General features: G+C 37.9%; 2 protein-coding genes across 2 annotated transcripts in view; both read left to right on the forward strand.

The window, feature by feature from the left end:
- Positions 1–27,053, forward strand: part of LOC126624173 (patellin-4-like) — a 29,663-nt gene extending 2,610 nt beyond the window's left edge. The window contains exon 5 of the mRNA XM_050293209.1: positions 26,945–27,053. Within this exon, the coding sequence (XP_050149166.1) occupies positions 26,945–27,028 (84 nt within the window). The 3' untranslated portion in view covers positions 27,029–27,053. The remainder of the gene's footprint in view (positions 1–26,944) is intronic.
- Positions 20,150–21,979, forward strand: LOC126624172 (berberine bridge enzyme-like 8). The gene has a single exon (XM_050293208.1). The coding sequence runs from the start codon at positions 20,171–20,173 to the stop codon at positions 21,794–21,796; it is 1,626 nt and encodes a 541-aa protein (XP_050149165.1). The 5' UTR covers positions 20,150–20,170; the 3' UTR covers positions 21,797–21,979.
- Positions 27,054–27,665: the final 612 nt, after the last annotated feature.

The raw sequence follows: 27,665 nt of genomic DNA on the forward strand, positions 1-27,665 counted from the left end.
CAATTCTCAAAAACATTAGGCTTAGAAAGATTAGGTTTCTTTTTTTTCTTTCTCTTGTTTCAATACATATATATGTATATCATGCATCTGTGAGTCTTCCCGACTCTAGAAAGAATGAACTGCTGTGGCGAAGCCCTTAGTTGGTCCTTTAAAAAAAATAAAAAAAGGATTGAACATCATGAAGGTCTAATACGTAGACCAAAATAGGATCATACAAGAAGTATACAGAGGCTGCAACCGAGATACTTTTCACATTGGGTGCGCGTTTGCTACTATAGAATTCTAGTCTACATTGACAACCTCACCACTTGAACTGGGTTGAATCCCACCATCGATCCCATATGTAATGAACCAATTTTGGTACAATTTAGAAAATGATTGACTATTAGAAAAAACTTGACTAACTGCAAATTTGTATGTGCTTTTATATAGTTTTGAGGTATTTTTTTATTTACTTCTCGAACTTGTAAGAGCACTTCCAGTATAGGAAGGCCTCCCATGGTAATTGGCAATCGAATCCCCTATACTGAATAGTAATTGCCTTTAATGAACAGTAATTGCATTTTGCATCTCCACTCCTAAATTGAATAGTCATGGTAATAGGCAATAAAATATTAGTATTTTTTATTTTATAAATTAATAAAAATAATTTTAAATTTCGAATAGGATTTTCAATCAATTTCGTCACGCCATGTGTCATTATCCGAAAGTAAAATTTTTGTAGATAGATTACGATAATATTTTTAAGCAATTTCGTCGCACGACATGTTCTTAATTGTTTAGAATCGTTAAAAATATTGAAATATGGTGTAAAGTGGGAGAAAATGATAAGGTAATTATAGAAAAAAAAATTATAATTTTAAAATTTTTTTTTGGATCTTTTAATATTTAAAAAATAATAATTTATTAACTTAATTAATCTGGACCGTTGGATTACAAAAAAAAATTTGAAATCCAATAGTCCAGAATGTGACACATGGTCCACCATAACATTTCTCGTTTTTTATATATTTTTTTAATTTTTAAAGCCTAAAAACCTGGATTGTTGATCTGGAAATAAACGGTCCAGATTCAAAGGTAATTGAGTGGGGCTGACATGCGGGTCCTAGCATATGAAAATGTGTCGCTGACGCGCCCCCACGCGCGCATGTGGTGCACGCCCTTGATGTAAATTTTTTTATAACGCGGTTTACATCATGCTGACGTTAGCTTTACATCACAAAACCTTTAGGCACTCAGGCCTTGGACTCTCGCCTGCCCTTTCCCATGGGCTCCCCCTTAACCCAATTGCCCAAATGGGCTAGAGCTAGTTTGGGAGGCAACTGGATTGGATTTGCTCCTTATCCACCGGGCTAAAGAGCACGCTGGAAATGCTTTAAGGAGAAGCTAGTTTTTTTCATGAACTTTAATTTTAGCCAATTACTCAGAACTTTTATAATTGGCCAATCTTCTCCCTTAACTTTAATTTTAGCTAATTATCGGCTTGAACTTTTTATAATTGGCCAATCTTCCCCCTAAACTTCAATTTTAGTCTGTTACCCCGCATGAACTTTTATAATTAGCCAATTTTATATTCCCCTAGCAGTGCCCATCCATTGCATTATAGAAATGGGCCTATCCTGGGCCTAGTGGGTTTGAATATTTGGACCAACCCTACTTCGTATATATCACTGCCCCGCCCCACCCCGCCTTGCCCTGTTTATTCTAAAAAAGAAATTGGACCCACCCCGAACCGTGATTACCTAACCTAACCCACGGGTCCTCTACCCGTTTGCCCACCCCTAATATATTGGACCTATCCCTTCTTTTTACTCACATCCCAGAATGAAAAAAGTTTAGAGTTTAGGTTCCATTGAAAAAACAATCGTATGAAAGAGTGGCAACAACGTGGCGCAAACAATTTAACCTCTTATAAAAATTGTCTACTCTATCATAATTCATGATCAGAATTTTGGCTAAATCGCAAAATTAAACATCGATCACGTCATTTATTTTATTTTATTTTAAAAATTCGACGGTGCGAAAGAAATTTATTAATATAAAAAAAGAAGTTACACCTAGTCAGGGGAAACATAAACCTTACCCCTCATAAAGCAAGAAAACAAAATACAATAAAAGAAGGGGGGGGAGACATACACCTTACCCCTCTTGAAAAAGAAAATACAGGAAAAAGAGGGGGACATAGACTTTACCTCTCTTGAAAAAGAAAATACAAGGAAAAGAAGGCGTGGGCAAAGGACCAAACCCCTCTAAAATAAAACCTAAAGGATAAGAACCTGCAAGACAAGCCGCAAAGCAAAAAAAAGAAAATAAAAAAAGATTAGGTAAAAAAGAAAACTACACATTAAGAAGTGCAGACAAACTTGTAGGATGACATGCACAAGAAATTTAAATGCAGAAAAGAAAGAATCTTTATTGGAGGAGCGGCATGGCAGACAAGTGAAGATGAAAGAAGTCCTAAATTGGCTAATTTGTCAGCAATTGCATTCTCTTCTCGAAATGTATAAGAGCAACGAAATATCATGTTTTGTAATTGAGAAATACATGTCTGGAGCGACCAAGGAGGAGAAAAAGAACCAGAAGCAAAACAAGATATCACGCTATAGAAGAGTAACTTTCAAGACATAAATTTTGTTAATCTCGCGGGTAAGCCAATTCCACAGTAAGAATGACAACATAAAACTTCGCATAAAAAAAAGTACAATGCTTCAAGCTCAAAGAAAAACCACAAGAAAATAACTTGCACTTGCAAATCGAGAAGACTAAACCGTAATGCTAGTATTTGACAAATTAATTTAGTCTAGCTTCTCAGTTTTCACGATATTTGTTTGAATGCTGATACAGACTCAACGATTTAACAAACCGACATTTTGTCACAGTTACAAGTTACAACATACATGTCATGATCATGCAAGCTGAACCCAAGGTATGATTGTTGAAACTTCCAAAAGAATATCTGCAATTCATGGAGTCCTGTCTTTAATTACTCATGGTCATTGATCAATTCATGGAGTCTCTTTCTCTTGAATTGATCAATGGTCACGAGTAATTAAAGACAGGAATGGATTGAAACTTATTGGTGAATGAAGGGAAGGGAATTGAATTATTAATAATCTTTACAAAATGATTTATAATATGAACATTTCGAATTATATACACGAAATTCTATGGAATAAAAGGGATTTGATTTAAACAAATAATCTTTACAAAATGATTTATAATATGAACATTTTGAATTATATACACGAAACTCTATGGGGATAAAAAACTGAAGTAAATATTGATAGGAAAGTAAGCAAAACACCTAAATAACTTTCCCCAGCGAAAAGAAAAAACACCTCAATAATATTGTACGTATGAGATTGAATAATACGTGCCATGAGAAGTCCTTGATTATTATGTGTAATGAGGGTCCCTTCATTTACTGCGACTGAGATTGCATACCATTCTAGATATAGACATGACATGCAGTTAATTTTGTCCCACAATTTTGCTAAGTACATGATCCCATGCAGGAGCAGGACTTTAGCTTGGCTTGTCTGTTTTGTGGGCCAATAAAATACTTAATAAAATATTAAACAAGCTTGAATATAAAAAAGGATCCTGGTCGGATCATTTTTATGAGGATCTTAGGAATCTCGTGATCGTAATCGTTCATCGTACATCGTGCGGTCAATTTTCGTTATGTACTATTTATATTTAATTTAAAATTTAAAAATAATTTCTGACCGCATGATGTACGATGAACAGTCACGATCATAGAATTCCTAGGATCCCTAAGAAGAGGATCAGGTGAGGATTCTTTTCTGAACGTAACTAGTTAATTAGTTAAATTGCCATCAATGGTGTATACCAAAATCCAGGTTAAGCTAGATTTGAACGAGTCTCAACCCTTAGCCCTTGGATCAGTAAGACAAAAACTTCACTATAGTTGGATAGCAAATCAATCACCCATAAAAAGGAACACTATCATGTTCTTACATGTTAACGTGCTGTAATCGACAGGGACATATAATTTTAGGAATATGATTCTCTTATCCCCTAATTCTCTCTCTTTCTCGCGCTTCCTTTCACATTTCTTTTTTATCTTTCTCTCTTTATAAAAATCAATATAAGATGTTAACATGGTTTAATCGTAAACCGTTTAAATAAGAGGGAATGGAAGGGGAGAGAGATTGGGAGGGGAGAAAATCATACTCCATAATTTTAATGCCTTATGTATTAAGATAGAATAATACTAGGAAGACCAAAATTTTAAACTAAATTTGCAAACTAAATGGTGTGTCATCAATAAGAAATAAGAACGTTAATCCGCACTTAAGTAATAATCCAATCATCAACAACCACATCATTTGGTTTAAATTTTTTGTCTCCTTAGCATTTCTCTTTAAGATAGATTGTTTGTGTTTGTTGAGCTTTTGAGTTAATTGTTTGAGTCTTCAAGGTATTCTCATTATATTAAGATTGAACTTAAGTAGTTTATGTAGCACATATTTACATCGCATGTTCGTTTCTTATTTTTGTTGTATGTTATATGTATGTGTTTGTTGGACAAGCTAGTATGGACAACATTTTTTTTTCTTTTTCTTCTCTTCCGCTAGTTCAACGTATACTTTTTGTTTGAATTTAGGAAGGAAGTTAAAGTGAGAGGGAAAAATGATCAATTATAAAAGTTTAGTAGAATATTGCACTGGGATGGAGCCTACTCTAGCCAAAGGGTGGCTTTGCCTAACTCAGTAATTTAATGTATCTTAAAGCGATTAAATGTATATTGAAGTAAGAAATGAATGACAACTTTTAAATTTTGATGAAACTGAAGAAATTAAACGTACTAGTCATGAATAAACTTATCCCTTTCAATTCTCAAAAACATTAAGATTAGAAAGATTAGGTTTATTTTCTCTCTTTTTTTCTTCTTCTCTTGTTTCAATACATACATATATATAAATATGTGTGTGTGTGTGTATCATGTCTTTGTAAGTATTCTCGACCTTGAAAAGAATGAATTGTTGTGGCAAAGCCCTTAGTTGGTCTTTAAAAAATAGAAAAGGATTGCACATCATGAAGGTCTAATATGTAGACCAAAATAGGATCATACAAGAAGTATACAAAGGCTGCAACCGAGATACTTTTCACACTGGGTGCGCGTCTGCTGCTATAGAATTCTAGTCTACAATGACAACCTCACCACTTGAACTGTGTTGAATCCCACCATCGATCCCATATGTAATGAACCAATTTTGGTACAATTTAGAAAATGATTGACTATTAGAAAAAACTTGACTAACTGCAAATTTGTACGTGCCTTTATATTGTTTTGAGGTATTTGTTGATTTGCTTCTCGAACTTGTAAGAGCACTTCAAGTGTAGGAAGGCCCCCCATGACAATTGGCAATTGAATCCCCTATACTGAATAGTAATTGCCTTTAATGAACAGTAATTGTCTTTTGCATATCCACTCCTAAACTGAATAGCCATGGCAATAGGCAATAGGCAATAAAATATTATTATTTTTTATTTTAAAAAATAATTTTAAATTTCGATTAGAATTTTTAACCAATCTCGTCACGCCATGAGTCATTATCCGAAAGTAAAATTTTTGTAGATAGATTACGATAAGATTTTTAACCAATTTCGTCGCGCGACATGTCTTAATTGTTTAGAATCGTTAAAAATATTGAAATATGGCGTAAAGTGGGAGAAAATGATAAGGTATTTATAGAAAAAAAAATTATAATTTTTTAAAAATTTTTTTGGATCTTTAATATTTTTTATTAACTTAATTAATCTGAACCGTTGGATTATAAAAAAAAACTTTAAAACAAACAGTCCAAAATGCGACACGTGATCCACCATAACATTTCTGGTTTTTTTTTTCCATTTTAAAAAAAATTTTAAAGTGTAAAAACCTGGACCGATGATCTGGAAATCAATTGTCCAAATTCAAAAGTAACTGAGTAGGGCTGACATGCGGGTCCATCCATTGCATTATAGAAACAGGCCTATCCCGAGCCCTGTGGGTTTGAAGATTTGGACCCGCCCTGCCCCGCCCCGATTCGTACCCGCCCCGAACTGTGATTACCTACCCTAACCCCTGGGTCCTCTACCCGTTTGCCCACCCCTAATATATTAGACCTATCCCTTCTTTTTACTCGCATCCCAGAATGAAAAAAAGTTTAGAGTTTAGGTTCCATTGAAAAAAAATCGTATGAAAGAGTGGCAACAATGCGGTGCAAACAATTTAACCTCTTATAAAATTGTCTACTCTATCATAATTTATGATGAGAATTTTGGCTAAATCGCACAAATTAAACATCATTTCGTCATTTATTTTATTTTTTAAATTTCGATGGTGCGAAAGAAATTTATTAATATATATAAAGTTACACCTAGTCAGTGGGGACATAAACATTACCCCTCATAAAGCAAGAAAACAAAATACAAGAAAAGAGGGGGAAGACATACACCTTACCTCTCTTGAAAAAGAAAGTACAAGAAAAAGAGGGGGACATAGACTTTACCTCTCTTGAAAAAGAAAATACAAGGAAAAGAGGGGGTGGGCAAAGGACCAAACCCCTCTAAAATAAAACCTAAAAGATAAGAACCTGCAAGACAATCCACAAAACAAAAACGGAATATCATGTTTTGTAATTGAGAAATACATGTTTGGAGCGACCAAGGAGGAGAAAAAGAACCATAAGCAAAACAAGATATCACGCTATAGAAGAGTAACTTTCAAGATATAAATTTTGTCAATCCTGCGCGTGAGCCAATTCCACAGCAAGAATGACAGTATAAAACTTCGCATAAAAAAAAAAGTACGATGCTTCAAGCTCAAAGAAAAACCACAAGAAAATAACTTGCACTTGTAAGTCGTGAAGACTAAACCGTAATGTTAGTATTTGACAAATTAATTTATTCTAACTTCTTAGTTTTCATGATATTTATTTGAATGCTTAGACCATCTCCAAAGGAGATTTCAAATTTTAAACATAAAATTTAAATTTGACAACCTATATATGTGGCATTTTGACATATTTTAATATTTCACTCTTCACCCGATATGTCAAATTAAACTATTATTTTATTACATTATTTTCTTTTCTTAATTTCAGTTTTATATTTTAAATCGTACATATATAAATAATTCATGATAAAAAAATATCATATTAATTGCTTTGAAACCCAACAAAAATTTTACATATAGAAATAATTCATGATAAAAATTCTTAATAATTCATTGTGACAAATAACCCAACAAAATAGTTCACAGTATGAAGTTTTGAAAGCACCGTATGTTAAATTGAAAGGAATATGGTTGATTAAATTGAAAGAGGCAGTATACAAACAGAAAGAGGCATGCGTTGATTAAATTTAAAGGAATCGTGTATTAAAAAAAAAAGAAAGACACATAATACAAACATATTGCACCGTTCAACAATAACATTTATTATAACAAATGACTCATCTATTAAAAATTAATTAAAGACATTAATAATTAATTAAAAATACTTGAAGTTGCTCTCACCCCCTTAGCTGTCATTCCATGTCATGCCACATAGGATTTGACATTTCGGTTGGAAACAATTAGTGGCTGTCATTTTTATTGTTATAGCTTATGTGGACATTTTGATATCTCCTCTGCAGATACTCTTATACAAACTCAACAATTTACCAAATTGACATTTTGTTACAGTTTCAAGTTACAACATACAAGTGATTAGGATCATGCAAGTTGAACCCAACGTATGATTGTTGAAACTTCCAAAGTTCCAAAAGAATATCTAACAGTTAATGGAGTCCTGTCTTTAATTACTCGTGGCCATTGATCAATTCGAGAGAAAGGGACTTGTTTGGTTGTACTACTTAACCAGCATCACTTATTGAAACTTATGGTGAAAGAAGGGCTTCATTTTCCTCTGTATTTTCTTACGAGCTAGACAACTATTTCCCAAATCTAAATTTCTCGTCCCTAAACTCATTTTTCTGTGAATCAAACGCCTTCTGATTAGTTGCATCCATGCATCAATCGGCCCAGAGCGACATCGGATGTGTAATAAATACTTGATTATAGTCGCAATATTGTTTTGTTCCTTCTAATGACTTTTCAAAACACAAGATTATAGTCGCAATATTGCTTTATTCCTTCTGATGACTTTTCAAAACACATGGTTTGTCATGCAGAGTGTACTTATTTTCTCCATGGTTTGAATTTTCCAAGTCAAAGAAGGTTAATCTACTTGCTGACGCATAAAAGTTAAAGGAATTAACTTGGTTCCTCAACGAAGGAGGAGAGGTCGCTCCTCAATTCACCATGCAACAGATTCATGGAAATTCATATTTATGATCAGAATCGTTAAGATTATAAATCATTCTGTAAAAATAATTTTTACAAAAAAAATATCAATTAAATATGAGATTTTTTCATCATTAAACTGTATAAAAATGATGAATGGATTGAATAAAAAAATTACAAACTGTTTATCTATTTGCTATAATTGATTGATCTAATAACCTTAATTTTAGTTGATTTTTTTTATACAAATAATCTTTACAAAATGATTTATAATATGAACAGTTCGAATTATAAACATGAAACTTTGTGAGAATAAAAAACTGAAGTAAATATTGATAGGAAAGGAAACAAAATACCTAAATAACTTTCCCCAGCGAAAAGAAAAAAAACCTCAATAATATTGTACGTATGAGATTGATTAATACGTGTCATGAGAAGTCCTTGATTATTATGTGTAATGAGGGTCCCTTCATTTACTGCGACTGAGATTGAATACTATTCTAGATATAGACATGACACTCAGTTAATTTTGTCCCACAATTTTGCTAAGTACATTATCCCATGCAGGACGTTAGCATGGCTTGTCTGTTTTGTGCGCCAATAAAATACTTAATAAATTATTAAACATGCTTGAGCGTAACTAGTTAATTAGTTAAATTGCCATCAGTGGTGTATACCAAAATTAAGGTTAAGCTAGAGTTGAACGATGTGTCCTTGTCCGTTTACTGATATTTTTTTGGTAAGCACCTCTCAACCCTTAGCCCTTGGATCAGTAAGACAAAAACTTCACTATAGTTGGATAGCAAATCAATCACCCATAAAAAGGAAAACTATTATGTTCTTACGACAGGGACATATAATTTTAGGAATATGATTCTCTTATCTCCTAATTCTCTCTCTTTCTCGTGCTCCTTCTCACATTTTCTTTTTTGTCTTTATTTTTTTATGAAAATCAATATAAGATGTTAACGTGATTTAATTGTAACCGTTTAAATAATACTAGGAAGACCAAAATTTTAAACTAAATTTGCAAACCAAATGGTGTGTCATCAATTAGAAATAAGAACGTTAATCCGCACTTAAATAATAATCCAATCATCGACTACCACATCATTTGGTTTAAAATTTTGGAATCCCTAGCATTACTCTTTAAGATAGATTGTTTGTGTTTGTTGAGCTTTTGAGTTAATTGTTTGAGTCTTTGAGGTATTCTCATTATATTAAGATTGAACAAAAGTAGTTTATGTAGCACATATTTACATCGCATGTTTGTTTCTTGTTTTTGTTGTATGTTATATGTATGTGTTTCTTGGACAAGCTAATATGGACAACATCTTGTTTTTTTCTTTTTCTTCTCTTCCGCTAGTTCAACGTACACTTTTTGTTTGAATTTTAGGAAGGAAGTTAAAGTGAGAGGTGAAAATGACCAATTATAAAAGTTCAGTAGAATAATCGGCTAAAATTAAAATTAAAGAGGGAAGTTGACCAATTATAAAACTTCATGGGTAAGCTAAATTCAAAATATAGAAAAAAAAATTGACAACTCTTTACAAGTTCAGATGAGGAGAAGAGAAATCAGCCAGTACCTCTGTTGTTTATTATTCATGTTCAAATCTAGAGAGATGAAATTATTTTGTTGTGGAAAAAAGTTACATGGTGGAAAATTCCATTTCATACAATTTTCCATATCTATATATAAAGTCGGAGGCTCAATTTGGTGTCACCGGCTTCGACAACAATAATTGGACCAAACTGCCCCTCAACAAAAAAAAAATCAAAACCTGCCCAAAATAATACATCAAATCATGCAAGGGTAAGTTGGTAATTTAGTCATCATATAATATAATATAAATATAAATGGGGAGAGAGAAAAGAATAAAAAATGAAAAGGAAAAGAGAAAAGAATAAACAAATGACAAAGTTGATGGTGTCCTGGGGAAGAAAAATAAGAAAAATCATGAATGTTGTGTTCAAAACATCTTAAGAGGTGCGTAGAGACGGTGATAAAAAAAAGAAATTAACGAAATAAAAAAATATTGAAGCAATTCACGCATATGAATACATTTCAAAATGTCTAAGTCGCGCGTAGCACGCTGTAATTCAAATAATGCATTTTCACGCGGTTGTTTATTAAATCTCAATTTTTAAACACTTAAGAGGTGTGTAGTGCCAATTATAAAAAAAATCTCTCACACATGCGTAATAATGTGATTCAATTAGTTGTCAAATGATCATTTTTTTTAACAAACGATGTCATCTACACTAAGGGGAGGGAGTGGGCTTAGCCTCACAATGGGCTAACAATCAGTTGTTTATTAAATATTATTTTTTCTAATCTTAATGTAAATTCAAGGAAATGTAGATGAAAATTGAAATACTGTTTTTATTAATATGGATTCAGCTGCTTTGATTAGTTAAAAAACTGTTTTTATTAAATGTATTTATTATTCATTTCCATCTACATTAATAAATACATTTAAAACATGTAAATTACACGCTGCACGTCGTGATTCAAAAATGTCTTATGCACTATATAAAGTTTGATTGAAGCCTTCTGCACGATATAAAGTTTGAGGTAGTCTCTGGCTACATTTATTGAAAAACTAACGCTGAGGATGCAGTCATTTTCGGCAGCCACAAAGATTTCGTCCTCACCACAAACACAAAAGAGTTTACCACAAACATTGAGGATTTGTGTCTCCACATACACCACTCCATCGTGCATGGCCACATATCACATTAAATCAAATTTATGGGTTATCTGGTGATGTCTGCATGCTCTCATGTATACGTACCTTGATATCAAAATAAAAAGAGCAATAAGTCAACGAGGGTTAGTCGAGCTGGTAAGGATTGTTATTTTTGCTAGATCAAAGTTTATGTTTGAGTTTCGTTGCCCACAAATCCCCTTAGTGGACGATATGTAAAAACTAAAAAATGAGCTAAGACTCATTCTGTAAGTTCACAAAAAAGACTTATTGTGTGCCTGATCTTGGAATGGGATGACATCCCCTCTCCCCGAACTTTTCTTACCACAAAAAAAAAAAAAAAGGAGTTTTAACAAAACACTCTCGGTACTGTTTACTTTTAACGAAAAACCACATTTATACATTTTCTTGGTACTATTCACTATACCTTTAAAAAAGACTTTTCATTAAAAGATAAGTTTTTTGGACTTTTCGTTAGTTTTTCTAAAAAAAATAGTAAGAGCAATAAAAGGTTTTATTATTATTTTCTTTTGCGTGTATTGTCAACTAGCTCCCAGAAATAATGCACAGCAGTTTGAAATTCAATTTACACGCAATAATATTTGAGATGTTCCCAGGTGATCATTCATTCTTTAAGAAAAAAAATAGAAAAAAAAAGTACTAATTAGCAGAGAGTAGTCTCGAACTTGAGTGTTGGACATGTTTACCAATTCAACCAGAGGACTTAGATTATCATTTTTTTTATTTGATGGAATATAGGGATTGAATTATTTACTAATAATTAATTTATATTTTATTTTGAGATTGTTTATTTAGCAATTAAGCATGATTTGATTTGATTTGATTTTGCGTGACGCAGCGTTTGAGTTTTAAGCAACGTGTTTCACTTAGCATTATCATCTCATTAGCATTCGTTGACATGAACCCAGATTAATGAAATGTCAGTGAGCCTCTCTCCATCAGTAATCTGGTTAAAATCCTCCACAGAATACAAGGCCCAGCACATGAATATGTGCATGTAAGCACTTGACTTCGAATGGTGATTATATTGAGGAAAAGATCTGGACCTTCCACTCTTGTCCTTATGGCTGTGTTTTTATTGTGCAGTAGGAAAAACCAAGATGGATATTCATCCAAGACAAAGGAAAAGCAACAAGAAAATAAAGACAGGTAAACTTGAAGTTTACATCAAAAGCCAAAGGAAATTGTGGATGCAAATTTCTTCCTCCTTGATCTTGGACAAAATTGCATCTACAAAACAATTAACACCAAAAGCCAAAGGAAACTGTGGATGCAAATTTCTTCCTCCTTGATCGTGGGCAAAATTGCATCTACAAAACAATTAACACCTTAGGGTCAAGGCCAAGAGCCTCATGCGCCTACGATGAATGGGGGAGGGGGGCTTTGGCCAAAGAACCTCCGATGCCAAAGTTAGAATTTAGAGAGAAAAATGTTTGGAGAATATTGAGAACTTTGTAAGTGTCTTGGAATGATCTTTTGGTGAAAATGGGAGCCTATTTATAGGGATAGGGTATAACTTATGGTTTAATGTGTGATTTAATAGATTAATTAGGCAATTAATCCATTAATTGGTTAATCAACACATTTTTGGAATAAATATTTTGGGGGTTATGTAATTCATATGGGATGTTTTGAAGGTTATGAAATAATTACCTTGTGGAAAATATAGGATGAGGAAGGATGAAATAACTTTGAACTTGTTACCTATTTTGGGCACTTTTTATTTGGTTGAAAGATGATTGCCCGCTGCTCGCGTGTAGGAATCCCGTTGTACCTCAAGGGTATTTTTGTCCTCTTTTGTCCAAAAATCCACGTGTCACCTTGTGATTATTTTTGGCTCCACAAATGCCCCCACACTTGTTGGGCTATTCGTAGGAAATGACAGCAGGTGTAGAGATCATCTTACTTTAGGAAACGTAGGACTGCTTCCTATTTTGATGTAGATTCTCTCTTTAATAGGAAATTAGGTCCTTTTAGGAAAGGGAAATAAATTTATCTCAAAGCCTATTTAAGTCCACCTTAAGTGGGTTATTAAATCAACTTTGGAGAGCGATTTATTCTACCTTACAAAAGAGAGAGAGCTTAGAGGATATTTGTTCCCCCTCCTCTAGCAATCTTCTACATCTTGCCCGTGCAAAGGACAATTTTTCGTTGATTTCTTCGTCTTCTCCGTGCCGCACCGATGTAAGAAAAATTTAATTTTTTCTTGTCTTCTTCTTGGATAGTGTTATTGCGGGGCAGCCGTCGGGATGGTGCGGCAAGTCGGCTGGCAGGGGCTAGGAGTCGGCTCGGCATGGGTCGAAGATGCGTCGTGGCAAGGGCCACTGCTTGGGCTGTTTGGCTTGGCTAGAGCAAAGGGCAACTTGTGCGGCCGGGGCCGCGGATTGTGGCGCTGGGGCGTAGTGCTAGGTGATCCACATGGCTCATGTCATTTGGGCTTTTGGACCTTACTCGGGCCAGGTTGGCGACTGAAAGAAATGAGGAGGTCGTGGGCCTCATGGGTTGCTGGAATGTTGGGCATGCAAGCCTCCTGCCTGCTAGAATGCTGGGTTGAGCTCCTCAGTTGAGTACCGTGAATGGCATTGGCTGCTTAGTTTTTTTTTGCAGAGAGAAATGTGGGCTGCTCCCGAAAGAGGAGGTGAAGAGGATCAAGGCGGATGCATTGGCTCGTCTAATCGCTATCGTGGAGCCTACTATGAATGAAAATGGAAAGAAGAGATCTTCTCCGCCTGCTCAAGAGATGCTGGTCGAGAAAAATTAAAGACTTCATCCGCTGCTCATGAGGGTCTGCCTGCTGCCGAGATGCTTGTGATGGACATAACTTCTTCCAATGGGAAGAAAAAAATGAGGCTGCTAGATCTGAGCCTGTGGCGCCTGCCATGTCGAGAATGGCTAGTACGATTGCTGATAAGATTGCTCAGCATAAAGGTCCTATCATGCCCCCAGTGTCGAAGTCTGTACCAAGATGTCTGTTGGGAGCTAAGTCTGGTTCACCTTTGGAGAGGCTTGCTACTATGAATAGTGATAAGGTGGACTCTACTGCTAAAGTGGCGCCAAGGCCCACTCCCTTTGCTGCTGAGACTGATTCGCCTGCTAGGAAGGAAGAGACTACTTGCGTGGGCAGCTGTGAGAAATCTACTAAGCCTGCTTCTGGGGAGGCTGCTGAGATCTATGTGCTTTTGAAACTAGATATGTTTGAAGACATGGACGCTTGTGCCAAGTTTGTTGATGGCAGTAGAAAGGTTGTTTGCCCAAGTTCCTTTGGGAAGCATACGACCCAATATAGAAGGACTACTCTGCTTGCTATGATGCATATATAGTAAGGCTGCCAAGGAGGTGGCGAATACTATGGCAGCTGAAGCTTATTCCTCAGCCGAGGAGATCAAGAGGTTGGATTCTGAGCTTGTTGCTTTGAAGGGGTCTAATATTTTTGCCCCCACTTCTCTGCAGCTTGAGACCGTTCGCCAAGATATTGTTGACTTGAAGACTAAGCTTGATGCGATCCAAGTTAAGTATGAAAGTGCAAAGAAGGAGATTGGATATTACATACCTCCGATTCAAGATCTTGAGTTTACAGTTTCTAAGCTTCGTTTCGCTGCTTATGCAAAGGAGGAAGAGTCGATTGCAGCTTATAATCAAGTGATCCACTTTAAGAAGGTCATTGATAGGCTTGAACCCCAAGTGTTGGAACTTCAAGGTGTACTGAAGATCAATGAAAGTTCGAAGAAGGAAGTGGATGAGTTGCAGCGTGTCCGTGTTGGTTTGCTTGAAAAGAATGAGCAGCTGAAGGGTGAGAAGGATGAGCTTGAGGTTTCAAGACCTTCTCTATTTCTCTTGAAGACTTGCTTGCTTTTACTTTTGAGGCTTCCATTGGTGAAGTAGTTGGAGAAGTTAGTGCCCAGACTGGGGCAGCCGGGGGAGAAGCGCCGGATGATGCTGCTGCTAAGAGCATCGCGGCTGCTGAAGGTGTGGCGACCGAGTAGTCGTGGGATGTCCAAGCTGCTGTAGTATTATAGGTAGCCTTTAGGATTTTATTTGTTTTTCCTTGTAGCTTTTGTTTTGCTTGAACTCATTCGGCCTTTGCTAATTGTTTATAAACATGCTTCTTTCACTTTTCTTCATCTTCGCTTCTTTTGTTCATGCCCTAACCTTTAGACTTGATAGACCAGTGGCAGGCATGCTACTTTTTTATAAGCAGACAAGCTCGCGTAGCCTATGCAGCCGTAGATGTTGGTGTAAAACTTTGCCAAGTTGTTAGCCATAGGGTTGGTAGCCGGATGCCTTACTTACAGAAGCAGACAAGTCAGCGAAACCACGGCTTTCTCCAATTCTGTAGGTTGCGTAGCAAGTATCACAACACTTTAGGACTTGGTGTAGGTTGTTCCACGCTTGGCAGGGGTGAAGCTTATCGACTACGTAGCATTTCGGCAGTTTTACTACTCGAAAGGCAAGCCGTAGACAGTCTTTCGAAAACCGTAGGCTACCTTAGTGCACTCGGTAGCAGCTTTAGGGTTCCAAGGCAGCCGTCTGTAGGGCGTACTGCGTAATGTGCCCCATTCGTCTCTAGGGCCTGGTTCCCCACGGATTAAGCCAAGAGACCTAAAATCCTTCAGTTAGCTAAGTCTTGAAAAAAATCATTGTGGCTACTTCTAGGAATCCCAACGCAAGCCATCGTGCATCTAGTTATACTAGGACAGCCAGGCTCATCCACGTCTGGATATTCAGAGTGTAAAGTTTATCCTTTCGTCTTGGAGAGCTGACCCATATGGGTGTTGGGGAATTGGTTTACCCTATCGCATTGGAGAGTAATTAGTTTACCCTCTCGCACTGGAGAACATGGTTGGTCTCTCAGGGGGCGCAATTCCTGCGATGAGTCCCTAAGAAGGGCACAGTCTTCTTTTGAAGTGCATGAGAGATCAGTTGTTGTAAGCATGCGGCTGAGCTAAGTTGTGATTACTTTTGAATTCCTCATTAAAAACGAGTGAAACGAACGAGAACTTAGCTTTAAGGTAGGAATTGCATAACAACTAGATAGTCATCGGCTTGTGAGGTGATGCCCATCGAGCTTCTTGAGTCTTCGGGTTTTGATGTAACGGGAGGTCACACATGGTACTTCTTCATATTGTAGGCGCTCCACTGCTTTTCGATCTTTTTATCGTTTCATGGTGGCGAGGGTGTAATTACTCTTGACACCTACTCTGCTGATCTTGTACGGACCTTCCCAGATGGGATCGATATTTTTGGAGCCTTCTCTGCGGGCAGTGATAAAGACTTTTCTTAGGACTAGATATTTGGGCTGGAACTGCCGGATCTTGGCCCTTTTGTTGTAGCTGGAAATGAGTTGTTGGTAAGCTGAGATACAGGCGATGGTCTGCTCGCGCTTCTCCTCTGCCAGATCTAAGCTTGTGGCCATCTCCTTACTGTTCTGCTCAATGCTTGGTAGTAGAGCGATGATAGTTGGCTTGATGACATTGGGGTGAATGCGTCTTCTTGAGCAGTGGAAGTGTGGTAGACTCCGGGCGTGAGATTTGAGTTGGGAAATGTTAAATCCGAAGAAGAATGTGGTGAAAATGCTCCCGGTTTGATCGTCGGTCTGAAAATTTAAAACCAAGACGGTTGAACTAATCTTGGATCGATTTGGGCTACTTGGAAGGCCACAGGAGCAGACTAGGCCGCGAAAGCAGGTTGGACCATGAGAGTAGACTGCTCGGCTGAAGCAGGCTGGGCCACAGAAGTGGGTTGTTCAGCTGGAGCAGGCTGGGCCATGATAGTGGGCTGTTTGGCGGGAGTAGGCTGGGCCGTGAGAGTGGGCTGCTCGGCGGGAGCAGGTTGGGCCAAGAGAGTGGGCTGCTCCACGGGAGTAGGTTGCTCAGAGTGTGATGCACATGGGTGCGAGGCTTGGGCTCGGATTGGCAACATGTTGAGTTCGCGTTGGGCTTGGAGTGACATGGCTTGGGCTGTGGCCTTGGTGCCATGAGCCTTGGATGGCACGGCTCGGGCTGTGATAAGCTTATATTTATATATACTTTACATCAAATTCACTTGTCTTTTCTTAGTTAGTTCCTTATATTTTTGAGCTATTTACTTTGTTTTTGTGTTTTCTAGGATTTGTCAAGCAAAGAAAAGAAAAATAGCACAAGTTGGATTTTAAGTAACAAATTCGTCAAAACTGCCTGTGCAGGTCAGCTGACTTTGGAAGCAAGTTGTGAACAGCTCAAAATGAATTAGAGAATGATCCTTATATGCCTGGAAAGCTACAAATGTCTATTTTCTGGAGCAATTCGCGGATTGTTAATATCATTTTTCTAGGAGAAGTTATGGCTGTTTTAACACTGAAAGGGTACCAAGAGGCTGAGCAGTTCGTAACTGCAATGAAAGCAATAAACCCAATAAATCTAGCAGCCAAAACTGATGCAGCCAAGAACAAGTCAGCTGACACTTATTCAAATATAAAAGGGAATGGAATTAAAGATGAGGATTAAGAGGGAGTAATTGGCATAAAGGATACCCAAAGAGTTACAATTGTTTTACCATTTCCTCTCACTTATTGTCATCACTAAATGGCTATTAGTGGGTGAGTTAAGGGGAAGAAAATAATGCAACAAGAATTGGTTTAAAAGTAGCATTGGGGAAGGAAGGAAAAAAGGAGGAGGCCTCAGTCGATTTCTTTCGGTTCTATCTTCTCAAACTCATGTCTATCTTTTGTTTTAACTTAAGGATTGTGTGTAGCTAAATTTTTAGTAGTTAGGGGCTGTTTTGAAGCCCCAAATATGATTGCAAGTTTGTTATGACATTTCGTATGAATTACTTTTATGAATGGATGAAAATTGGTTCACTACTTGTCTCATTGATGAATTCTTTATTTGTTTTCTATGGATGCATACATAGTAAGCATATCTAGGATTCTAATGCTATGAATATGTGTGTGCCTACCCTTGTCGAATGAGGACCTACATATGTTCTGGAGTAGTACTTGTTAATTGCGATTAACATGTGAACCAATTTTTAGGATAAGTAAAACAACGCCAGTACTTACGATGCCTTGTGATGACTCAAACTCTTTTCGTTCTTAATGATTTATACTTGTTAAATCTATGAACATGTCATTCTAGATTGCATGCTAGGGACTAAGTTAAGTTGAAAACGCCATTCTCTTAACATACTACATAAGAAAGAGTAATAGGTTGAGTTCTAACATTGAGCCAACTTGAGCATCTTCATTCGGAAATAAAAGGAATTTGAATGAAACATAACATGCTTGCATGATTATTTGGTGGTGGATAGCAATTCCCCTAACTCGTTTTTTTTTTTAATTTGTGAACTATTTAAAATTTGTTTCTGTCTTGTTTTTGTTCGATTTAATTTAAATAGCAAATGAACTCCAAAAATCGCAAACATTTGTGTGATCATAGCTCTGTGTGTCTAGTGTCTTCATGTAAAATTTCGTAGAATTTAGATAAGTGTAAGTTGGTCTAATAATTATTTTTCTGTGGTTGGTCAGTATGAACATCAACTAGTTTTTGTGACATTTTAAGTAGTTAGATAAAACAATCTTCTGCCGGAAAGACCCTTATTTTCATATGCTACAATTGACAAATCTTATTGTTAATAAGGAAAATCAATAGGACATTTGTGTGCTACTTTGTGGTGTGCTACTTTGTGGTGTGCTTTTAATCCTATCAAGCTGTGGTAACGGTGCCATAGACCTCGTCGCGGGTAGTGGTGACCGTGGTGGCTACCGCGGTGGTTGCCATGGTGGAGCCCCGTAACGATGGTGCCGCTCCTATGATCACATTTAGCCTCATGGATCGCCGTGGTCCCATTTTTTGAATATTGAAATTTTCACTTGTGGAATTTTCTAATTTTCTAGCCATTGTATTATTCTTTTACGTTTTATCAAAGAATCTTTGCAAATAAAAAAATTCTAATAATAAGAACGTGCGAAAAAATACAAATAGACTAGAAAATAGAGAAAAACCTTTTTTATGCGAGAGTCTTCTACGAGTGTGGATTTCTTCTCTCAATGAAAGCACCAATTTGTGGATGCAAATTTCTTCCTCCTTGATCTTGGACAAAATTGCACCTACAAAACAATTAACACCTTTGGGTCAAGACCAAGAGTCTCACGCGCCCACGATGAATGGGGGAAGGGGCTTTGGCCGAATAACCTCCGATGCCAAAGTTAGAATTTAGAGAGAAAAGTGTTTGGAGAGTATTGAGAACGTTGCAAGTATCTTGGAATGATATTTTGGTGAAAATGGGAGCCTATTTATAGGGATAGGGTGTAACTTATGGTTTATGTGTGATTTAATGGATTAATTAGGCAATTAATCCATTAATTGGTTAATCAACACATTTTTGGAATAAATATTTTGGGGGTTATGTAATTTATATGGGATGTTTTGAAGGTTATGAAATAATTACCTTGTTGAAAATATAGGATGAGGATGAATGAAATAACTTTGAACTTGTTACCTATTTTTCGGCACTTTTGATTTGGTTGAAGGATGATTGCCTGCTGCTTGCGCGTAGGAATCCCGTTGTACCTCAAGGGTATTTTTGTCCTCTTTTATCCAAAAATCCACGTGTCGTCTTGTGATTATTTTTGGCTCTACAAAAACTGCATAAATCTGCACAACCCCAAGCTTGTTTCTTACCATGAAATCTAACCCTTCCGCATGCCACTTAATTATTTTCCTCCAAATTACGAAAGCATGTAAAAACATATAATATTGCATATATGTAGATGTAGTTGCAAGTTATACAGCGTTAATTTTGTACTAATATGATCATAGAAATAATTAAATATTTATTTTTTGCTTTGAATTTTCTACAGACGACAAGCCAAAATGGGGGAGGTGACTTGTGTATAATTCCTAATCTATTCTTAATTTGGGAATTGTCTTGGTCAAACCCATATTCAAAACTAATGAAAATAACTTGAAAACTTTGAGTTTTAATCAAAATGATAAAAAAATGTTGTAAGTGAATAGTATCATAAGTGACTTTTTGGAGTAAAAATGTCATTTTCGTTAAAAGTTAACAGTATCGGAAATATTTCGTTAAAACTCCCTTATAAATACCTACCTACATCTAGAGATAGGCCATATACATACAAACTAAGAACAATTTCCATTCAAAATATATGCTACAAATGGCAATTCCAAGGCTTCCACATATCTTACAGCTTTCAGTTCTTTTGGTTCTATCTACTTCATGGGCAACTTCAGCTTCAGCTGATCCTGAGAACTTTGTTCATTGCCTTCTAAACCATTCCCAACCTTCTCACCCAATTGCCCCAGCAATTTACTCTCCCAAAAATGCTTCCTACTCATCCGTTTTGGAATTTTACATCCAAAACCTCCGATTCAACACATCTACAACCCGAAAACCCTTCCTCATCCTCACTGCATTGCATGAGTCCCACGTGCAAATATCCGTTGTTTGTGCCCAGATCCATAACTTGCAAATGAAGATTAGAAGTGGAGGCCATGATTACGAGGGTGTATCGTACGTGGCTGTAGTTCCATTCTTCATCCTCGACATGTTTAATCTTCGGTCCATCCACGTAGACATCAAATCCGAAACTGCATGGGTCCAGGCGGGGGCTACTCTTGGTGAAGTTTCCTATAGAATTGCCGAGAAAAGCAAAACCCATGGCTTTCCCGCTGGTGTTGGCCCTACAGTTGGCGTTGGAGGCCACTTCAGTGGCGGTGGATATGGTAATATGATGAGAAAGTACGGCTTGTCAGTTGACAACATAGTTGATGCACAACTTGTGAATGTGCATGGTGAACTTCTTGACCGAAAATCGATGGGAGAAGACCTTTTTTGGGCCATTACAGGAGGCGGAGGAGCCAGCTTTGGAGTTGTGATCGCGTATAAAATTAATCTTGTACGCGTTCCAGAAATAGTTACTGTTTTCAAGGTTCCGAGAACCCTGGAACAAAATGCGACAGACATTGTCTACCGTTGGCAATATATCGCGGATAAACTTGACGATGACTTGTTCATCAGGCTTACCATGGGTGTTGTAAATGGTACTAGTTCAAATAGTAGTGGAGAAAACAATAAGACTTTTACGGCTTCATTTATTGCCATGTTTCTCGGAGACTCTGAGAGGCTCCTTTCAATCATGGACAAGAGCTTCCCTGAATTGGGTTTGACGCAATCTGATTGCACCGAAATGAGCTGGGCTCAATCTATGCTTTTCTGGTCGATATTGCCAACTGGGTCAGCTACTGAAGCTTTGCTTAATAGAACACAAGTGCGACGCTTTTTCAAGAGAAAGTCAGACTATGTCAAAAAACCAATTCCAAAAACTGGTTTGAAGTGGATTTTTAAGAAAATGATTGAGCTTGAGAAACCAAGGTTGACCTTTAACCCCTACGGCGGAAAAATGAGTGAGATATCGGCGTCGGCAACTCCATTTCCTCATAGAGCTGGGAATCTTTGGAAGGTTCAGTATGCAACAGACTGGGACATACCGGGGACCGAGGCATCAGATCATCATATTGAATTGACAAGAAAGCTCCACATGTACATGACTCCTTTTGTTTCCAAAAATCCAAGGGAAGCCTTTTACAACTACAAGGATCTTGACATTGGGATCAACCATAATGCTAATGGCATGTCAAGCTATTTGGAGGGGAGAGTTTATGGCATTAAGTACTTCAAGCATAACTTTGATAGGTTGGTGAATGTGAAGACCAAGGTCGATCCTGGTAATTTCTTTAGGAATGAACAAAGTATCCCTACTCTTCCACACTAAAGATGAAATAGTTATAACTAGCATTGTGATTGACTTGGTCATTGTTTAGCTCGTTTGTTATGTTTTTTTTTAATGGATATCTTTAATATTGTTTGTAAAATAAAAAATTGTACTCTATGTTTTAATCAGCCAAAGAAATAAAAAAGAAGAAAGATATTCACTAGTACAAAAAACAGTTTGCGCGACACATGTACCTTCTTTGCGCAAAGTCAAAAAACGTTGCCTGAAAATTAGCCCAATGAAATCTTCGTCTCACGCAAAGCTAGTGAAACTAGGGTTTGCACGACGAAAGTGTAACTTGCATGATGCAAAAGATCTTTGCGCGACGAAGGTGTAACTTGTGTCGCACAAAAGTCTTTGCGCAACACAGGTACTTGTGTCGCTCAAACTCTTTTTTTTTTCTTTTTTTTACAATTTTTTTTTAAATATTTTAATTAAATTATAAACAATAATTAATAAACCAAGAAAATGTATTTAATTATAAAATAGGGTAAATTACATAGTAGCCCCTCATGTTTGAGGTCTATTACAACCTCATACAACATCTTTAAAACATTTCACTTTCATACCTCAAGTACTATTTTATTTCAAAATAATACATCCGTTACATTTTCCATCTATTGATCTGTTAAGTGCTGACGTGGCTGCCAAATGTGTGCCATGTGGCAAAAATAATAATTTTTTATTTTTATTTTTTGAAAAATTTGAATCTTCTTAAAAAAAAAAAAAAAAAGCAAAAGCAAAAGCTGAACCCCCCTTCCCCTCCACACACACCCACACACAAAAACCCAAAAACTTACACACCCCCTCTCCTAGACGACCCACCTCACCCCACCTCGCAGAGGCCCTTCCCGTCGCGGCACGACTACCCTCCCCCCCCCCCCGCGACGATAAGCTTCGGCGATGACAAGCTCTCGCGAACCTTGCCCTCGGCGACAAGCTCCTGTCGTCGAGCCACCTCCCTCTGCGGTCTGCGGTTCGTGGTCCTACGATAAGGAGTACGTGCTGAAGAGGAACTTTAGGGCTAGGGTTCTCAAGGCTGGGATGCCAGGTCGTCCTCACTCCAGAGCTTCAAGGAATGGTGGTTGCTGTCCCTAAGGTCAAACTCTTGGATTTATGTGTATGAATTGAGAAAATTGTTGTTTAATTTCATGATTTGAATATGTTGGAATGTTGTGGGTGAGGTTACAGATAAGAGAAGGGAGAAAAAGGGTGGGGGTGAAGAGGAGAAAAGGCTCGGGGAAGGTGGGGGTGGGGTGGGTTTTTGGATGGGAGGGGAGGAGAAGAGAGTGGAGGAGAGGGAGGTGGTTAGGAGGGAGAAGAGGGGTAGGGAGAGGTTGCGGGGGTGGTTCTGCGTTTTCTAAGTTTTGGTTTTTTTTTTTTGTTTGTTTTGTTTTTTTAAGAAGATTCAGATTTTTCAAAAAAAAAAAAATTATTATTTTTGCCACGTGGCACACATTTGGCAGCCACGTCAGCACTTAACGGATCAATGGATGGAAAGTGTAACGGAGGTATTATTTTGAAATAAAATAGTACTTGAGGTATGAAAGTGCAATGTTTTAAAGATGTTGTATGAGATTGTAATAGACCTCAAACCTGAGGGGCTATTATGTAATTTATCCTATAAAATATATGAAAATGTACATACAAGATGTCTACAACAACAACAACAAAGCCTTTTCCCACTAAGTGGGGTCGGCTATATGAATCCTAGAACGCCATTGCGCTCGGTTCTGTGTCATGTCCTCCGTTAAATCAAAGTACTTTAAGTCTTTTCTTAGAGTCTCTTCCAAAGTTTTCTTAGGTTTTCCTCTACCCCTTCGGCCCTGAACCTCTATCCCGTAGTCGCATCTTCTAACCGAAGCGTTAGTAGGCCTTCTTTGCACATGTCCAAACCACCGTAACCGATTTTCTCTCAGCTTTCCTTCAATTTCGGCTACTCCTACTTTACCTCGGATATCCTCATTCCTAATCTTATCATTTCTCGTGTGCCCACACATCCAACGAAGCATCCTCATCTCCGCTACACCCATTTTATGTATGTGTTGATGCTTCACCGCCCAACATTCTGTGTCATACAGCATCGCCGGCCTTATTGTCGTCCTATAAACTTTTCCCTTGAGCTTCAGTGGCATACGGCGGTTACACAACACGCCGGATGCACTCTTCCACTTCATCCATCCAGCTTGTATTATATGGTTGAGATCTCCATCTAATTCTCTGTTCTTTTGCAATATAGATCCTAGGTAGCGAAAGCAGTCGTTCTTTGGTATTTCCTGATCTTCGATCCTTACCCTTAACTCATTTTGGCCTCTATTTGCACTGAACTTGCACTCCATATATTCTGTCTTTGATCGACTTAGGTGAAGACCTTTAGATTCCAACACTTCTCTCCAAAGGTTAAGCTTCACATTTACCCCTTCCTGAGTTTCATCTATCAACACTATATCGTCTGCGAAAAGCATACACCAAGGAATATCATCTTGAATATGTCTTGTTAACTCATCCATTACCAACGCAAAAAGGTTAGGACTTAAGGATGAGCCTTGATGTAATCCTATAGTTATGGGGAAGCTTTCGGTTTGTCCTTCATGAGTTCTTACGACAGTCTTTGCTCCATCATACATATCCTTTATAACTTGGATATATGCTACTCGTACTCATTTCTTCTCTAAAATCCTCGAAAGAATGTCTCTTGGGACCCTATCATACGCTTTCTCCAAATCTATAAAGACCATGTGTAAATCCTTTTTCCCATCTCTATATCTTTCCATCAATCTTCGTAAGAGATAGATTGCCTCCATGGTTGAGCGCCCTGGCATGAACCCGAATTGGTTGTCCAAAACCCGTGTCTCTTGCCTCAATCTATGCTCAATAACTCTCTCCCAGAGCTTCATTGTATGACTCATTAGCTTAATACCCCTATAGTTCATGCAATTTTGTACGTCGCCCTTATTCTTGTAGATAGGCACCAAAGTGCTCTTTCGCCACTGATTTGGCATCTTCTTCGTGTTCAAAATCCTATTGAAAAGGTCAGTGAGCCATGCTATACCTGTCTCTCCCAAGACTTTCCACACTTCGATCGGTATATCATCTGGGCCCACTGTTTTTCTATGCTTCATTTTTTTCAAAGCTACAACCACTTTTTCCTTCCTGATTCAACGGTAAAATGAGTAGTTTATACACTCTTCTGAGTTACTCAACTCCCCTAAAGAAGTACTCATTTCATGTCTTTCATTGAAAATATTATGAAAATAACCTCTCCATCTGTCTTTGACCGCGTTCTCTGTAGCAAGAACCTTTCCATTCTCATCCTTGATGCACCTCACTTGGTTTAGGTCCCTTGTCTTCTTTTCCCTTGCTCTAGCTAGTTTATAGATATCCAACTCCCCTTGTTTGGTATCTAGTCGCTTATACATATCGTCATAAGCCGTTAACTTAGCTTCTCTCACAGCTTTCTTCGCCTCTTGCTTCGCTCTTCTATACCTTTCACAATTTTCATCGGTCCTATCCTTGTACATACAAGATGTATGAACATAAAAAAAAAAAAAACTACAAGTAGTCAATTAGGTTTATTGCATCAGGCTACTGGGTATCGGCTGGGCGAAGTGGCTGGGAGGTCGAAGGTAGAGCAAGATCAGGTGCTAACATCAGGATTTGGAGGCCAGACATCTGTAAGGCCCGTAAGATCATACTCATCTTATCGTCCTGGGTCGAAAACTGGGCTTCCCGGGTCGCAATCTTACCTTTTAGGATGAGAAAAAGGAAGAGAAACCACATGAGGTATGTGATAAAAAGACAGAGGAAGTAGCTAGAGAGAATGAGAAGGAAGCGGAAGAAGGCGAGGAGGTGAAGAAATCGGAAGATGGTTGTGAAGTAGTAGACAAGGATATCTCTCTTTGGGGAGTGCCACTTTTCCTGGGTAAGGGTTTCGAGGGCATTGATGTTGTTTTCTTGAAGTTCTTAAGGGCTAGGGAGTTCAAGGTTAATGAGTCTTTTGAGATACTGAAGAAAACCCTTCAATGGCGGAAGGAGTCCAAGATCGATTCGATTTTGGATGAGGATGTCTGTGCCGATCTGAGCTTTGCCGCTTACTTGAACGACGTTGATCGTGAAGGCCACCCCGTTTGCTACAACATTTTTGGGGTTTTCGACAACGAGGAGCTCTATCAGATGACTTTTGGAAATGAGGAGAATGGAGGGCAATTCCTAAGGTGGAGGCTCCAGCTGATGGAGAAGAGCGTACAGAAGCTTGATCTGAGGCCTGGTGGTGTCACTTCTCTGCTTCAGATCAACGACCTCAAGAACTCTCCCGGTCCGGTGAAGAAGGAGCTCCGGATTGCCACAAAGCAAGCTGTTGGGCTTCTGCAGGACAACTACCATGAGTTGGTTGCCAAAAAGGTAAGTCTTCTTTCACATTTTCGCTTCAGAAATCGAATTTATTTGCGATTATTTAGCATGACTTGGATAGAATTTTGACGGGTTTTATATGGTTTATGATGATCTGCAGATCTTCATAAATGTTCCTTTCTGGTATTATGCACTTAATGCATTGCTATCTCCTTTCTTGACTCAAAGAACCAAGAGCAAGTTCGTCGTTGCTCGCCCCGCGAAGGTCACTGAAACCCTTCTCAAGTAAGTGATTTCCCTGACTTTTTATACGTTGCTGAATTTAACGGCACGATGTGCGCTGAAATATCTAAGAGAACTTGACGGTGTATCTGAACCGCTTAAAAGGCAATGTATATAGTATAGGGGAATGTTTTGATATTATCTGATGCTTACACAAATGAGCTGTGATTGTCCACAACAGGTACATTCCAACTGAGGAGATACCTGCTCAGTACGGTGGTTTCAAGAGGGACAACGACAGCGAGTTTTCTGCCGAAGATGGCGCTGATTTATGTTTTGTTAGATTGTTTTTCCTCATGAGCTTTTCTATAAATCGATAATTTTAATGGTGTTTGATAGCAGGTTTGTAGCACATTACTGTGGGACTTGATTGTTTTAGGATGGGAAGTGAATTACAAGGAGGAATTTGTTCCAACTGATGAGGGGTCGTACACCATTATTGTTCAGAAGAAGAAGAAAATGGGGTCTAACGAAAGCCCAATTCGCAACACTCTCCGAAGAAACGAACCCGGGAAGGTTGTCCTGACAATCGAGAACAATTCGAGCAAGAAGAAGAAGGTTCTGTACCGGTACAAGGCCAAGAAGTGCTACACCTTATGAGAGAAAGAGTTGAACCGCAAAAGGTTGCAACAACAACAACAACAACAAAGCCTTTTCCCACTAAGTGGGGTCGGCTATATGAATCCTAGAATGCCATTGCGCTCGGTTTCGTGTCATGTCCTCCGTTAGATCCAAGTACTCTAGGTCTTTTCTTAGGGTCTCTTCCAAAGTTTTCCTAGGTCTTCCTCTACCCCTTCGGCCCTGAACCTCTGTCCCGTAGTCACATCTTCGAACCGGAGTGTCAGTAGACCTTCTTTGCACATGTTCAAACCACCGTAACCGATTTTCTCTCATCTTTCCTTCAATTTCGGCTACTCCTACTTTACCTCGGATATCCTCATTCCTAATATTATCCTTTCTCGTGTGCCCACACATCCAACAAAGCATCCTCATCTTTGCTACACCCATTTTGTGTACGTGTTGATGCTTCACCGCCCAACATTCTGTGCCATTCGGGGTCTCTATCTAATTCTCCGTTCTTTTGCAAGATAAATCCTAGGAAGCGAAAACGGTCACTCTTTGGCATTTCCGTGTCTCATGTCCTCACCCCTAACTCATTTTGGCATCCATTTGCACTAAACTTGCACTCTATATATTCTGTCTTTGATCGGCTTAGGCGAAGACCTATAGATTCCAA

The sequence above is a fragment of the Malus sylvestris genome, chromosome 5, assembly GCF_916048215.2.
Source record: "Malus sylvestris chromosome 5, drMalSylv7.2, whole genome shotgun sequence".
NCBI lineage: Eukaryota > Viridiplantae > Streptophyta > Magnoliopsida > Rosales > Rosaceae > Malus > Malus sylvestris.